At 41.8% G+C, this 16140-nt stretch overlaps 1 protein-coding gene across 1 annotated transcript; it reads left to right on the top strand.

Moving 5' to 3' along the window:
• The first annotated feature begins 3418 nt into the window (after positions 1 to 3418).
• Positions 3419 to 7982, top strand: IPIP (Inositol phosphatase interacting protein). Its single transcript, XM_065235228.1, has 4 exons — positions 3419 to 3459; positions 3536 to 3991; positions 4058 to 4363; positions 4952 to 7982. The coding sequence occupies exons 2-4, from the start codon at positions 3787 to 3789 to the stop codon at positions 5284 to 5286; spliced, it is 846 nt and encodes a 281-aa protein (XP_065091300.1). The 5' UTR covers positions 3419 to 3459; positions 3536 to 3786; the 3' UTR covers positions 5287 to 7982.
• Positions 7983 to 16140: the final 8158 nt, after the last annotated feature.

The following is a 16140-nucleotide window of genomic DNA, read 5'->3' as shown; positions in this document are numbered from 1 at the left end:
CTTCAGTATTATATTTTCAAAACATACAATTGTGCATTATGTCATTTCATGGCACATAAAACAAAAAGTGTGTGTATAGGACCCAATAATCTAGGTTATTTGTATTTTGTAAAACATCTTTATTTTTTATTATATTTTTCATTCTAGTGCCAACCGGAGTCTAGGAGGGAATGTGTACTGTCATTTTAGATAGTTACATTTCACTCCAACAGTTGCAATGAATTTGACGCGCTCTTCTTTAACAAACCATCCCGTGGAAAGCTTAACATGTATTGCGAATTTCGTTATTCAGTTGTCCCACAGCTGTCTACAGCAGCAGTCGAATTTTTATTTCGGTGTGAACCACGCGATAGCCTGTTTTTGAGATTCGCTATTATATAGTTGCTCTTTGTTCGTTGCTATCAGTTTGTGCCTTTTGTTGCTACGGTGCAAGATGTGTGAAGTAAAAAACACCATCAAGTTTAGCTTCAGCCATTATGATGCTAAACCAAACATCGGAGAGATTGTAAATTTCGCCAAAGCACTCGACGCGGATCCGGCTGAAATGGAAGCTGTTTATCGCATTGGTGAGGAAAGGGGAGTCTTCATAAAGTTCAAATCAGAGGAAGCGATGCTCCATGCTCTGACATACAATTCGGAGGATTTAATCTTCCATTATGCGAATGGAACGACGGCAAAGGTACGCATGTCGCATGCTGGTGAATTTATCCAGTATGTGCGTGTGTATGACTTGCCACCAGAGGTACCGGACAACGAGCTGGATAAAGTGCTGGGGAAATATGGAAAAATTAAACGCATCATCCGGGAGAAATTTCCATCTGATCTGTGCTTTGAGGTTTATACAGGGATACGCGGTATATATATGGATGTGAAGAAGGAAATCCCCACGTCATTGTATTTCTTCAACCGCAAAGGAAATATATTTTATGATGGCAACAAAGATAAATGTTTTCTGTGCAAGGCGGACGGACACCGGAAGCTTTCCTGTCCCAAGCGGAAGGCTCGGAAGGAACCGGAGAAGCAACTAAAGGAAAAAGGAAAGCAAAGTGAAAGAAAACAAAACAGCAGCAGTACGTATGCTGGTGTAGTGGTGGAAGGTGCGTCGTTTGTCATTAGCGACCAGGAAACGGACACGGGGTTGGAGATGTTGAAAGAAGATAACGAAATGGACGACACGACCCCGACGACCGACGAGAGTAGCGGAGAGCATGCAACGGGAAACGATGTTCAGATGCAGCAGCAGCGATCACGTTTCGGGTTCAACGAAAATGAGGAACAAATTCGTCAAAGAAAGAAGTTGCGTGCACGGGAGAAGATCGCTTTGTCGCCGCTTCGATCGCCACCCAGGAAAATCCTTTAATAATATGCATTTGTGTATCTTTTGTTTGTATTTTGAGTACCAAAATTGGTATTCCATGTTACTCGGCTCCGCTAAGTTATTCTTTTAACATTTGAGCCTGCCAAATAAACAAAATAAAAAAAAAAAATAAAAAATCGTTATTCATTTTGTTGGATCATATTGTTGGAAGGAGATTCTCTTATTCCCGCGGGTTTCGCGTAAGTGCCTCTGCTTACGGGCCCGTCCAACCCTTTTTGGCCCTTCATACAGCAGTATGTTGAATTCAGAATGATGACGGAATTTGATCTTGCTGTTGAGTGGAGCCGCATGCAGGGCAAGACCCAAGCTAGGATGGTGGCTACACACAAAAAAAAGTCATTACTACAATCAAAAAGATCGTTGCTAAAATTAAAAGTTTGCATTGGTTCTTTTTGGTAGAAAGCGGTTCACTTTTAAAATGAAAGTCAGCCAACTTTCACATTAAGAGTTGCCCGTTTACTACTTTTAAAAGTTTAAAATTTCAAAATAAATTGTACAACTGTCAAATGAAAAGCATTATAGTGTTGAAATTAATACTGGTTTAATTTTGTTTAACAACAAACTTTTTGGCATGAAAGTTTGATACAGTTGAAATGTCATGTCAAAGTTTTCAATTGAAATAACAAAATTTTCATCATAAAAATATTATTTTTTTTATTTTAAGTTCTAGTGCTGTGTAAAATTTACAGTTTCTAATATGTAATAGAAAGGTTAATAAATACATTTATTATGCACTGTTCAATAATTTCTAAATCCTCCGATCCAAGAATGCTTGATCAGACAGCTGCAGCAAACGACGCGATTTGCGATATTTCCTAGTCCAGAGGCCCGTTTATATGTAAATCTGTTTTCCAATGTAAATGTGGATTGCTTGACGAACGGGCCATTTCCACCGAATTACTGGCCACTTTCAGATGCGCATAGGAATGTTTCCACTGGGGATCCAACGAGGGATATAACGGATACGAGAAATTGTTCTGGATCTAAAAAAAAACAAGGGGAAGATTTTACTTCAGATAATTTATTTTCAATGCGTTATGGTGCCTATACTTACTATCATTTTATCTGCAATCCGGCAGATTGTCTCGAATGTGGTGTGTTCAAGCGACTATGCTTCCTCTTATTAAAATCCCGCTCCATGTTCCTATTTTTGATGGATGGCGGAACTTTCCACAGGTCCAAACACTCAAGCCGGTAGATAAAATTGTCCACATTAAATCGGTTTAAAAATAACGTTTCAGGCCGCATTCGATCGCCGCGAATGAATAATTACGTGGTCTTCCATTTGTGAATTGAAACAGATCGAATTGGGGCACATTTTACTAACGGAATTGAGGCAAACGTTTGCTAAACTCATTTGATCCCTACACACACGTGACTGTTTTCGCTCTTTATACACTCACACTATTCTAAAACTACTCATAAATGAGTAGAAGTCCACCCAATGAAGACGTGATTTTGACAGCTCAACAATTTTCGATCTGAAAATTTGCACTTTTAGAACTACAAGACAAAAACATAACATTTACTTTTAAATTGAAAACTACCTAGTTGTATTAAATGTTGTCATTGCTAGAATAACGAATTAGTGGATACTTTTAAATTGAAAGGTCAGTATTTTTAATGATACAATTTTTGTTTTTTGTGTGTGCGTATTTCATTCCGGAATATATTGATGTCTTCTTCATTTCTTATTTCCAAAAAGAGCTTCATGTCGTCGGCATAAGTAAGCAATTTAAGTTTTTTTGAGAATGAAAGAAATGTCGTTTACGTATAGAATAAAAAGAAGAGGTCCCAAATGAGTCGGGCCTGAAGTGACTTGAATTCGAGAAAAAAAATAAATTTGTTTAGAACTCACAAGGGATCTTCTTATCTAAGTGAAATTTTGGCCAGCTTATATACAAACTCATCCCAACAGTGCTAGCGTTGTTGACAGCCAGTTTCCCCGCCTTTTGTTTTGCTTGTGGAATGCGACTTTCTCGTTGCTTGCTTGTGATCTCGCACGATGACAGATAGCGTCGCGACGTCGCACCGAGTCAATCATCAGTTTCGCGACACAGATCGATTTGCGAGAGGGCAAAGTGAATAAAAAATATTTTGAATCCTATTCGACTTATTCTACCAAAATAATATTGCTTCTTCTTCGGACGAAAATAGACCGCTGACAATACTGCACATCTCGTGATTCGCGTCGTTTACTTCATCTCGCGCATTTCGGATCACAAATAACGCCACTAAAATGACGTACCATCGATGGTGGTGCTGCATCAGCTATTGCTAAACTGCTGGACGACAACAAAAGTAGCAACAAATATTCGCTTTTCTGGGTGGAGCTCTGCCCAAATCAGAACAATCCATTACAGCCATCCCAACCCGTCGAGTGTGATTCACTCACGTCAGGATCGTGAATGATGAAGATCAACGAAAAAAATCTGTGCATGTTCGCGACTACGCCACCGGTCGACCTAGAAGGATGGCTAAATAAACGGGGTGAGGTTAACAAAAGTTGGCAGCGGCGGTGGTTTGTCCTGAAGGGCAATCTGCTGTTCTATTTCGAGCGCAAAGGCGATCGGGAACCGCTAGGAATGATCATCCTGGAAGGGTGCACCGTTGGTAAGGAGTAGTTTGTGGTTTATTGATTTAAAATAGTGTATGATGTTGTTGTGTGTGGTTTTGCAGAGCTGGCCGAGGAAGGGGAGCAGTACTGCTTTCAGATCATATTCCATGGCCCGAATAATAGGACCTACTACCTGAGTACCGAGTCGCAGAGTAACATGGAACAGTGGATGAAGGCGCTGACCTGCGCCGGTTACGACTACATGAAACTGATGGTGGCCGAGCTGCAGCGCCAGTTGGATGAAATCGAAGGTTGCAAGGAGAAGACACCGGAAACGACGCCGCTTCCGCCTCCGAAAGCACCACCCCGGCGACAGAACCCCTTCAACCGACCACCGCCGCCACCGGTTGAGTGTGCATCCAATACCGGTGAGTAAAAGATGCGTAACACTTACTGATTGATTGCTGCTTTACTCGGGCTTCGGGTTTCGATCGCCTCTTTCGCGCCGATTATTATCAGCATGCCTCTTTTTGTGTTTGCTTATGTTATTTTTATTTTTTATTGACAATGGTTTACGACGATCTTGTTTTCTGCATAGGCTAGAAATCTGTTTCGTATGATTGGTCACCTTCTGGGAATAAAAGTTCGTTGGAATTTTAGAAAATTACGCAATTTTGCTTAGATTAATGAGTCAAGGTTCAAAAATCAAATTATGTAGGAGATGTTATCGGTTTATTTGGTTGACATAATTGAACTTGTGAAAGAATTCCATGTATCTATTCCGCCTGCCGCTTAACAGCATACAAACTACAGATCAAGTGCTTTTGCACAGAACAAGATCACATCGGAATGCTTCATTCTTGTTACTAAGAAAAACATACTCTCAATCATTAACTATACTACTACGCTTCTTAATGCAAAGACCCGTGCGTGCTCGTCCATGTTGCTAATCTTAAATATTATTAAACTTAAAATTAAACATCCTCCAACCAAACGCCGAAAATCCGAAACAACAGTTTTCGACCCATGCGCTGCGGCTCTACCGATGGCAGCGTCCCACTTTTCCCCTCGAGCCGTCCGGAAGGCACCTCCTCCACCGCTGGTATCGCCGTCGTCGCAGCCGGCCAGTAACATTACCAACGGTAGAAGTCAGCTAAGCAGCGCCCACAGCAGCGGCGGAAGCGTCCTGAATGTCGATCTGTTGGCCGCCGGCGGAGAAGGAGGAGGAACAAGAAGCGATGAGTTCGGGTTCGAGCAGATGCACAGACTGCTCGGCGTTCCGATCCTGGCGGATCTAAAGGCACGGAAAATGGCGATGGAGAAGAGCGAACCACCACTCATCATGTTCTAGAAAAAAAGAGGGAGCTTGAAAGCGCTTGTTTCGAGCCATTTTGTTCGTTCATTGTTTTGTGCTTGGTCTAACCGTGGATGTGTCCCGTGTTATTTTGTTGCCGTCTAGCAGGGTTCTGTTTGGTTGTGTCGTTTATGTTATGCGATCGTTTATTGTAAATCTGTAAGCATTTCGCCCAGACTTGGCCAGTCAATTGAGTGATAGGAATTTCAAAATAGGTATATCATAGGAATTGATTATGCACGTTGTTTCTTAGCAGTCCGATTTTTTTTTACAATAGAAGTTTCTCATATCTAAAAAAAAAAGTTGTCTGTGTGGACAACAAATGTATGTGTCAAAAATGTTTTAAACGAAATGATAATCGGCTAATATTAGGTATGATAGAAACCCATTCTAACTCGAATAGAACATAGCTAATTTATACGATTTAAGATGCTACTTTAGCAGGTCTCTTCTACTCGATAGGTTCTATATCATGGATGGTCCTTTTTAAATCGAGTAAGGTAGAGTTTGCAACTGTAGGCTGATTGGATTTGTGTTTTTGTGTGTGGCAAATCCCATTCTAACTTGTGACATGCACGCAAATTGCTCATTTGTTAATAACTTTTCACTCACTCTTTGAAATTGGACCTGAAGCAATTGACAGAGTAGGGTCGAAGTTCACTGAAGACATGAATAGAGTTGATAAATTTTAACATTTGAATTTACACTAAAGCGTGTTTTTATATTAAACGTTCAAAATGATCAACGATGTGTCAACAGCTTGTCGCCTAAGCGCGAGCTTAAAAACTCTATTCTATTGATTGCTTGAAGAAAAACAAGGGTGGGATCAATTTAGCTAGAGTCGCTAATTGGCGTTAGCGCTTTAGCATAAACACTTTTTTTAAACGTCTTGCGATACTAGATATGTATTAGTTTCGATATAATTTGATCTTGAAATCGCTTATGAATTAACCGCTAAGCAGATGTTATTATAAAGTATGTTATAATTAGACAATACTATGCATGCCAAGCATGTTGTTGGTTCAACAGCAGGTTAGAGAGGGTTTTCAGCAAAGTCCTAGATAAGTATTTATATTTTATTGAACGTCTGATTCTGATCTGGTGATAGGATAGGCAACAATGGTTCTGTCTCAAAGCTAAACTAGCGTCTCGTACATTTTGAATTATAAAACTATGACGAGCAATTTGAGAACGTTTTCAAAGTCGACATCACCTTCGCTACTATTCAGTGATGTTGAACTGTTCGCTACTCAGGCCTATTGAGAAATCCAAGTTTGGATCGGCCACGGTGGCGCTGCAGTCGCAGCGGTGATGACTGTGCTGTGACGAGGTCGTATTCACCGTTAATATCGATCTCGGTCTCTAACAATATTGATATAATTTCGATTTCACATTTTTAGTCCCAATATCGGGCCCGACATCCAATATTCAACATACAATATGTTAAACATATTTCATTCCCTTACAACTTCATAATTCATTTGGAAAATCAAAAACATTCGTCATTAAACAAAAGAAAATTCCGTCCGACTTTATCTTTCGTTAATAACTTGAGCACATAACCGTTTCTTGTTGTGTTTGTCGTATTAGATGCTGGATAAAAGTTTCTTTAATCGATAAGACTTAGGACCTAATGAAATGTTCAGCTTGCTTCAATCTTTACGACGAATTCTACTACTTTTCTTTAATTTTAATGATTATACAATTCAATCACTTCCAAGAGACCTTTCGTATTTTTTTCGGTGCTCCAACTGCTTTACTACGCCACGCTTTCCAAAACCAGAATCAGACAGCACTCGTTATAGATGAAATCTAATCGAAAAAAAAAGTTTAACAATCATTCCTTCATAACCCTCAGTCACCGCATTCATTTGTATTAACTATTTGTAAGTAACTCCACCGCAAAAGCTAGAACGTAGGAACCACCTTAGTGATAGCTCGCCATCAAAGGTATGTAATTTTTCGGAGCCGGCTAAACTGCATCACAAAGCGCATCAGGAAGTGGCACATCTCGGAATAAATGCTCATGCAATACGCTTAACCCCAAATCGGAAACCAAAATCAATTCAAAATTGCGCCAAACGTGCTCGTCCTCTTTTCATACCTACCTGTGTTACATGTGCTGGATTTGCTCTGTGGTTGTAGCTGCGCTTGCATCCCGCTCGCATCAATGTTGTTGCTGTTAATTCGCATTATTCGAGCGCTTTCCGCTTCTAACCAACAACACAAGAAGCATAAAAATCATCACAGGTCTTCGATCTTCTTCTTCTTCTTCTTCTCCTCCTGCCATCGTCTGTTTTCCGTTCCAGCAGCAGTGAAACGCCAACGGAAAAGAAAACCGCTCGAGTCGCACTTTTAAGTGACCAAAACTAACATTTAAGGTGTAACCATTGTTTCAGTGTTGAATTTCCTGTACAAAAGTTTGAATTTAGGTGAAGTTTAAAACAAAATCTAATATGCCTATGTATACTTTGCCCTTGTATAAGAGATAAAAAGAACTGCAGTGCCAAAATTGTATTAGATAATGTAGTAGCGACAAACAGTCAACACACGAACAAAAATTTTCGTCTAGGGTTTAGTTTAGGTTGTATATTCTTTTAAAATGTAAAATTCACGGTGAATTTTAATTTAATTGTGAAACCGATTGAATCGCTCCTTTTAATTAGACATAAAATAGTAATCAAGAAGCACGGGAGTTTTGGACGAATCGATTGGACAATTTGAGAAATCCTTTTAAGCAAAGTGGGTTTGTTTTCTGCTTATTGGGTAATACTGCCATTAACTGGTCCATGTTCTATAGGCAATCCTTATGCGTCGTAAACGCTGATAAAACCAGTACTGCCTATATTCGCATATCAGTCCCATATGGATTTTCGACAATTTTCAGATGACAACGGTATTCACTGTCAATTGGTATTTACTTTCATGTTGTGATAAAACTACGGACTTTGATCATGAAAAATGTGAAAACAACATTAAGTCAATCCTTTAGATTTGTCGAACCTCTTAACGGAATCCCTTTATGAAGAGCTTTGAGCGTGTTGGTTTATTTCCTTTAAATTCCGTTATAATTGCTTATCTTTTGACAGATACGCGTATTACGTCTACTAAAGGGTGTCCACGATGAAATTGCCACACACAAAATTGATTCGCAAAATTCGAGTTTTCATCCGATTGCCATCAAATTTTCAGGGATTGAGAAATAACTATTAAACTTCATTTTACCATTTTACTCGTATTTTATTTACAGTCCATACGCAAATGCCCGCACCTTGGCCTTAACCCCGGCCATAAGATTCTGCACAACCTGTGAATCAACCGTTTTTTGCATGTAAACCCATACTTTCTTCAGTTCCTCGACTGTCATAATCGCCCAGTACTTCTCGATGGGGCGGAGCTCCGGAGTGTTGGGAGGGTTGAACATTTTCGGCACGAAATTGACCTTATTGTCCGCATACCACTTCAGCACGTCCTTGGAGTAGTGGCATGAGGCCAAATCCGGCCAGAAGATTGTTGGGACGTTGTGGGCCTTCCTACACCTGTCCGTTCATCGTGTCCTGGGTCACGAAAGGTGCACTCCGCTTCCCGCACGTGCAGATGGCTTGCCAAACCAGGAATTTCTTCGCAAATTTGGACATCTTCTGAGTGCGGACATGCTCCGGAACGCTGAACTTATCCTTGGCCGTGAAAAACAGGTTGCCGGGAATCTGTTTGAAGTCGGCCTTCACATATGTTTCGTCGTCCATGATGCAGCATTCAACTTTCGTCAGCATGTTGAGGTACAACTTCCTGGCACGGGTTTTGGCGGACTTGTTCTGCTTCTCGTCGCGATTAGGGGCCTTTTGTACCTTGAACGTTCGAAGCCCAGCCTTAGTTTTGGCCTTCTGGACAAAACTTCGGCTTAGGTGCAGCTTCTTAGCCACATCCCTAACGGAGGCGTTCGGATTTCGGTTGAAGGCCCCAACTACGCGGTTGTGATTTTTGGTGTTGTACGGAATACTTTTTCCTTCACTTCTGGGCTTCCGATCGGTGGTCAACCGTTCCTCGAACCGCTTAATCACTCGCGACACCGTGGAATTCGCGATTCCCAACGTTTTAGCGATGGAACGATGCGAGAGATCCTTGTTCTCGTGATGAATGCGCAAGATTTTATCACGCACGAGCTGTTCTTTCGACTCCATTTCCGCGAGTTTTGATCACAGGACTTTAAAACTTGCAGGATGTAAATAATGCACTATGAACTAAATCCACCCAAATTTTCATTAAATTCTACCCAACGGTTAAAAAGTTAGAGCAATTTCATAGTGTGGCAATTTCATCGTGGACACCCTTTACTTGCAGACTTCATCATTGCCAAGTACTTGTGGTGCTTGGTATTGCTTTCAATCAGCGCACCCCTCGTGAGCGAACAGAGAAAAAGAGGAAGTGTCAGAGTTGTAAAACACGTGAGACAATAAAGAGCTCCTTGAGATTGTCGATTAAAAACAACAAGTTTTTATTTATTCGCGGTCCGCGTTCGCGCCCCACATTGGTGACCCCGACGGAGAAGAACCGACTGGATAACGTTTCCATACATTTCTTCAACGAAAATGGCAAACCGGAACGAAAACGCTGCCGTCGCCGTAAAACTTCCGGACTTTTGGAAGAACGATCCTGTCATGTGGTTTGCACACCCTAATAAAAATTGTATGGTTAATTTGCTTAACGACGTGTTCTGGGTATCATCCAAACCATTTGTGGAATAGTTCAATGATTTGGGTTATCGTTTGTTTATGGTTATTTTTTATTAGGGCAGGCAGAGGCTCAGTTTGCCCTCGCGAATGTTCTTAGAGACGATACGAAATTTTATCACATTGTGGCCAAAATCGACCATTTGCCACGTAACGGACTTAGTGTCGAATCCGCCGGCGGAAAATAAGTACAGTGCGGTGAAGAATCGTTTGATCTCACGTTTTCAAGTGTCTGCAGAAGGAAGGTTGGAACGTTTGCTGTGTTCCTGCGATTTGGGTGATATGCGGCCAACACATATGCTCGCAAAAATGCAAGAGCTGGCAGCAGGATTAAACGTAACCGATGAGCTCTTGAAAATGTTGTTTCTTCAGAGAATGCCCCCAAACGTTAAAGCCATTCTCACCATCAGTGACGGAACTATCGGTAAATTGGCGGAAATGGCCGACAAAATGTTGGAATCTTCGTTGTCCCACGTCGCAGCTGCGTCGATGCCCACTGGAAACAACGATATGGAAGAATAGCGAGGCCAAATCGCGGCTCTCACTACCGAAATTAAGCACATCAAGGCAAACCGCTCATCCCGTAGCCGTTCGACATCACGTTCGAGTCGAAATGCAAGCGATTTCGAAATATGCTGGTTTCATCGCAAATTCGGTGGTCGCGCTCTCAAGTGTCGAGACCCGTGCCAGTTTAGTAACCAAAAAAACTAAACTCCCGTTCACCCGAATCGGCGGGGGTGGACGGAGCTCCGGAAAGTCGCCGTATTTTGATATTCGATCGTACCAGCAACACAAAGTTTCTTATCGACACCGGTTCGGATGTTTCGATTCTCCCAGCTTCAATTTGTGAGCGTTCGAATGGAACAGCACCTTTCGACCTCCATGCTGCAAACGGTTCCAGAATTAAAGTTTACGACAAACGATTTCTCACGGTCGATCTTGGTCTACGTCGTGATGTAGGTGTTGCGATTATTGGAGCATATTTTCTGGCGTCATACGGAATCCTCGTCGACCTTAAACACCGACGGTTGATTGACGGACTTACTAAATTATCCTCTATTGGGGGTATAATAGACACAACTGTTCACACCATAACCGTGGTCGCCCTAGATCATCCTTTCCGAGAATTATTGACTGAATTTCGAGAAGTGACGTTGCCAACTACAATTAAAACAACGATCCAGCACGATGTCACCCACTACATTCAAACGAAAGGGCCTCCCATAGCAAGCAAGTGTCGTCGCCTCGCCCCAGACAAACTAGACGCTGCTAAGGTTCCAGGTGATGAGTGAGCTGGGTATATGCCGTCCGTCTAGCAGCAGTTGGGCTAGTCCTCTCCATTGCGTCCCGAAAAAGAACGGTCAGTGGAGATTCGTCGGTGATTACCGTGCTTTAAACCAGGTAACTGTTCCAGATCGCTATCCCGTACCACATATCCACGACCCGTTGAATACGTTTCAGGGCAAAAGCATTTTCACCACACTGGATCTCGAAAGGGCGTACCATCAAATTCCCGTGGAAGAATCAGATATTCCGAAGACGGCCGTCATAACCCCGTTCGGGCTTTTCGAATTTACGAGGATGCAGTTCGGATTGTGCAACGCCAGCCAAACCTTCCAAAGATTTATGCATCAGGTGTTTGCCGATATGGATTTTTTTGTTGTGTTTGTAGACGACATCTGCATAGCTTCGTCGACGGAGGAGGAACATTATCAGCACGTACGAGCAGTGTTCGAACGACTCCGATCTTACGGACTTGTGATAAATGTTGCCAAGAGCCATTTTGCGGAACGAAGTGTGGAATTTCTTGGTTACCTGGTTAGCAAGGATGGAGTACGTCCACTTCCAAATCGCGTCGATGCCGTCGTCAAATTTCCACTTCCGACGACTGTCAAAGAGCTTCGAAGGTTTCTCGCACTGGTTAACAGTTATAAACGGTTTATTCCTCATGCCACTGACACCCAGATCGAATTACGGAGACTTATCCCAGACAACAGAAAAAACGATTCCAGGAAGCTATCATGGACAGAAACCGCCGAAAAAGCGTTCCAGGAATGTAAAACTTCGTTAGCGGACGCCAAATTGCTGCATTTTCCCGATGCTACAAAACCGCTAAGTTTGCTCATCGACGCGTCGAACACAGCAGCAGGTGCGGTTCTCCAGCAGTTAGACGAAGGACGGTGGAAGCCATTGGGCTTTTACTCCGAAAAATTTTCGCCAGCGCAGCTCAAGTACTCAACGTTTGGTAGGGAGCTTACTGCGATGAAAATGTCCGTACAGTACTTTCGTCACCAACTTGAAGGAAGGAAATTCATTATATTCACCGACCACAAGCCACTCACAACAGCGTTAACTTCTAGTCCAAATTCCAGATTGCCGCACGAAGAACGATATCTACAATATATATCCCAATTCACCAGCGATATCCGGCATATCAGCGGGGAATTGAATGTTGTTGCGGATGCACTGTCAAGAATCGAAGCAATCAACATTCCTATGGCAATTGATTACGAAACGGTTGCCAAAGACCAACAGGCGGACGTCGAATTGAAGCATCTTCTATTAACATCAAGTTCACTGAAACTGGAACCTCGGAAGACCCCCCTGGCATCTGTACCCTTGTATTGCGACGTTTCACAAAATAAGGTAAGGCCGTACATCCCCTTGCAACATCGCCAGGCAGTGCTGAAACACATCCATGGATTAGCACATTCGGGAATTCGCTCTACTCGTCGATTGGTTGCCGATCGATTTGTTTGGAAAAACATGAATAAGGACATCAAGCAATTTGTTCAGAACTGTTTATCCTGCCAGCGTTCTAAGGTTCATCGACATACGAAAGCACCAATCGAAAAGATTCCCCTACCGGATAGCCGTCATGTGCACATGGACCTAGTGGGTCCGCTGCCCCCTTCGAATGGATATCGTTATCTGTTAACAATCATAGACCGTTATTCTCGGTGGCCGGAGGCGATTCCATTACACGATATGACCGCCGAAACAGTGGCTCGCGCATTTGTCGATACGTGGGATTGCACGCTTCGGAATACCTGAGACTGTAACGACAGACCAGGGAAGGCAATTCGAGTCGGACCTTTTTCGTGAGTTATCAAGAGCGATAGGATCAAAACATGTTCGAACGACAGCTTACCATCCACAGTCAAATGGTTTGGTGGAGCGATTCCACCGAACACTCAAGGCGTCCATAATGGCAGTGAGTCAAAAACATTGGACTGCTGAACTTCCTATAATCTTGCTTGGACTACGAACGGCTTATCGATCCGATTTCGGATGCTCGGTAGCAGAGTTGCTTTATGGACAGACGCTGCGTATATCCGGAGAATATTTTGAGTCAACAGACGAATATAACGATCGCACTGAATTTGCAAAACAACTGAAATCCACTATGGGCAAATGGAAGCCTGCTGACCCAAACCATCATGTCAAACCGGCTGTATTTGTAAATCACGAACTCCAAAAGTGCAGTCACGTGTTCGTGCGAATATATGCTGTGAAGAAACTACTTGTACAACCGTATGAAGGGCCGTACGAAGTAGCTGATCGTCACGAAAAGTTCATGGATCTTCGAATAAATGGGAAAGTTCAACGAATGTCAATCGACCGCATCAAACCGGCATTCATCTGCGATCAAGGAGTGGATGGTCATCCACAGGACGATAAAAATACGAAAATCTCACAATCAGGACACAAAGTTAGATTCCTGGTGTGACTGTGGGGGACTCTGTGGTGCTTGGTATTGCTTTCAATCAGCGCACCCCTCGTGAGCGAACAGAGAAAAAGAGGAAGTGTCAGAGTTGTAAAACACGTGAGACAATAAAGAGCTCCTTGAGATTGTCGATTAAAAACAACAAGTTTTATTCGTTGTATTTATTCGCGTTCCGCGTTCGCGCCCCACATACTCAACACCACTGTGATGGTTAACTACTTGGAAAGCATTTCCAGTTGAAATTAAGGAGAACTCCATGTGAATTTTCAGTAAAACTTAGAGGAGAAATCCAAGACAATTCAGATAAAAAAAATTATGAGAACTCAGAGGTGAACAGCATGGGAATTTCTAAGGAGGTGAATTCTTTAAAAACAGTTTATAATTCAAAGAGAATCTAAGGACGAATTTCATGATTTTTTTAGTGTTCTGCAGAGAATTTCTGTACTGTTATAAAGACAATTCAAGGCACTCCCAGAGATAAACTCGAATTTATTCTAGAAGAATTCTGTAAAGAACTCTATAAGGGGAAATACTTTTGAAAGAAATACTTGAACTTAAATATAATCCTGTTTAGCTCTGTAAAGCTTCTCTGCAACTTTAAATACGGCAAGTTGGAATTTAAATTGTTGCCCATAACGCAGACTCCCTTCACTCTTTGGAATTTATAGAGACAGATAACAGCGCCAATAGGTTTATGACGATACAACGTTGAACTACAGCGTTGGAAGAAAACACACACACCAACATCTATGCATGTACGAACCCACGCCACTGAGCGGAGGGTACAGTGCAAATCAAAACACGAAGCGATATCATCACTCATCGTCATCACTCAGCTTTGGCAGCTACAGTTTGCGATTTCGCTGGCGTGGACAAATACCTTCTTTATGAAATAGGAAAGTAATCATTATTCCAACGTAATTTTTGAATAGAATGCGTGTAGCGGTAGCCAAAGAAGACGGCATATTTTGTTACGTTTGTTTAGCAATGATTTTGATACGTTGCGTTTTTCGAAGTATACTTCTATGCTTATAAAGATTATGTTGAGCAACAGATTCACAAATCATCAATTTTCGATTACTTTGTCGAAAGGACGTATCTGCTATTGTAAACAATGCATATTACTGATACCGGTGGTGATATTGGAAACTCGTTCACTCGAAAGCAAAACATATTACAAGCCCAGCTTGGATGTGTGCTTGTTTTCTCAAGCGTTTCTGTTGCGTATAACGTGGTTATGATTGAAAATCGATGCAATCATAACAAAATGAGAATTTTGCTATCGAAATATAATGATGATGACATCGATCATCCTCTTCCCTCGGCTGGCATCTGTCATAAGGACACCTGTCATTTATTGAACCCTGGTGGTGAAGTTGACTGGGGATTCCCTACAGTTTCAATGAGCACTCACTAGATGGCACTGCGATCACATAAGTGTGGTGTATCCATTGCCTTGTTCGAGGAATTGATTAGTGGGATATCTTGTTAATTAAATATCTTTGCTTTAATTCAGGAGACCATCAGAATTTCAAATATGGTAAAATATCTCTGTTATTGAGAGTCGTGTTACACAGTGTTGTTAGTTTTTAATCTAGTTGTGCAAGATCTTGCAATATAAACTTTTGACGAATGCGTACAGATACCAAATCGATGCCTACCTTTTTTGGATGACTGACAAATCAATTTGCACGATTCTATTCCTGAAAGTTTTCTGATAATGTTTAAGTCACATTTAGTTAACTTTTTTAAATGATTTTAGACACTAATTCACCATTTTTATTGCTTAACACTGCTATCAGCCTTGTATCTTCGAGAAAGTTGTTCAGGTGATAAAGGTATGGGAAAATAGGCCGTAGTCGTACTGAAGAGTGATGGTCAGGAACAAGTGAATAAATTGAGGTCCATGCTTTGTGGAGGCCATTCCAGCGGTTTGATCCGACAAGACCGGAAGAAAGACTTCCCAACAAACAATCGCCTATTGAAGAAACGACTTTTTGTTCATTTTATTCAACTGCTTGTTTAGTAATAATAATTTAGGACACTTTTCTCTCAGTGTAGTTTTTGAAATATTCACGAACCGCTGACACGTTTCACTTATATAACAGCTGCTGAAGCTGTCCACTTTATTTCGTCGTCCACAAGTTGTTTATATTCTTGTTCAGTTTGGTAAAATGGTGTCGAATCAAGTGAAAGTACGCAAACGCATTTTGTATGAAAGGCAGAAAAATCCAACGTTGTCGGTACTCGATCTCGCCAAAAAGCTAAAACTGCCGAAGAGTTGATGGATCGATAGGTAGGGTCCAGGCGTGGGAGCTGCCTCCATGGCGTCGGTAGCATTGGTGTTCATCACGGAAAACAAATCAAGTAAAAAAAATCATAAGTGGCTCTTAT

This window comes from Ochlerotatus camptorhynchus, unplaced genomic scaffold, assembly GCF_037179485.1.
Source record: "Ochlerotatus camptorhynchus isolate MF236.1 unplaced genomic scaffold, CSIRO-AGI_Acam_v1.1 ptg000467l, whole genome shotgun sequence".
In the NCBI taxonomy this organism is placed as follows: domain Eukaryota; kingdom Metazoa; phylum Arthropoda; class Insecta; order Diptera; family Culicidae; genus Ochlerotatus; species Ochlerotatus camptorhynchus.
This window is presented reverse-complemented; position numbering and strand designations above follow the sequence as displayed.

Bases quoted from the DNA above. Each gene is read 5' to 3' on its own strand.
- IPIP (XM_065235228.1), top strand. From the start codon at position 3,787: ATGATGAAGATCAACGAAAAAAATCTGTGCATGTTCGCGACTACGCCA. The intron at 3,992-4,057 runs GTAAGGAGTAGT...GTGGTTTTGCAG, and splicing joins CCTGGAAGGGTGCACCGTTG to AGCTGGCCGAGGAAGGGGAG. The intron at 4,364-4,951 runs GTGAGTAAAAGA...CCGAAACAACAG, and splicing joins TGAGTGTGCATCCAATACCG to TTTTCGACCCATGCGCTGCG.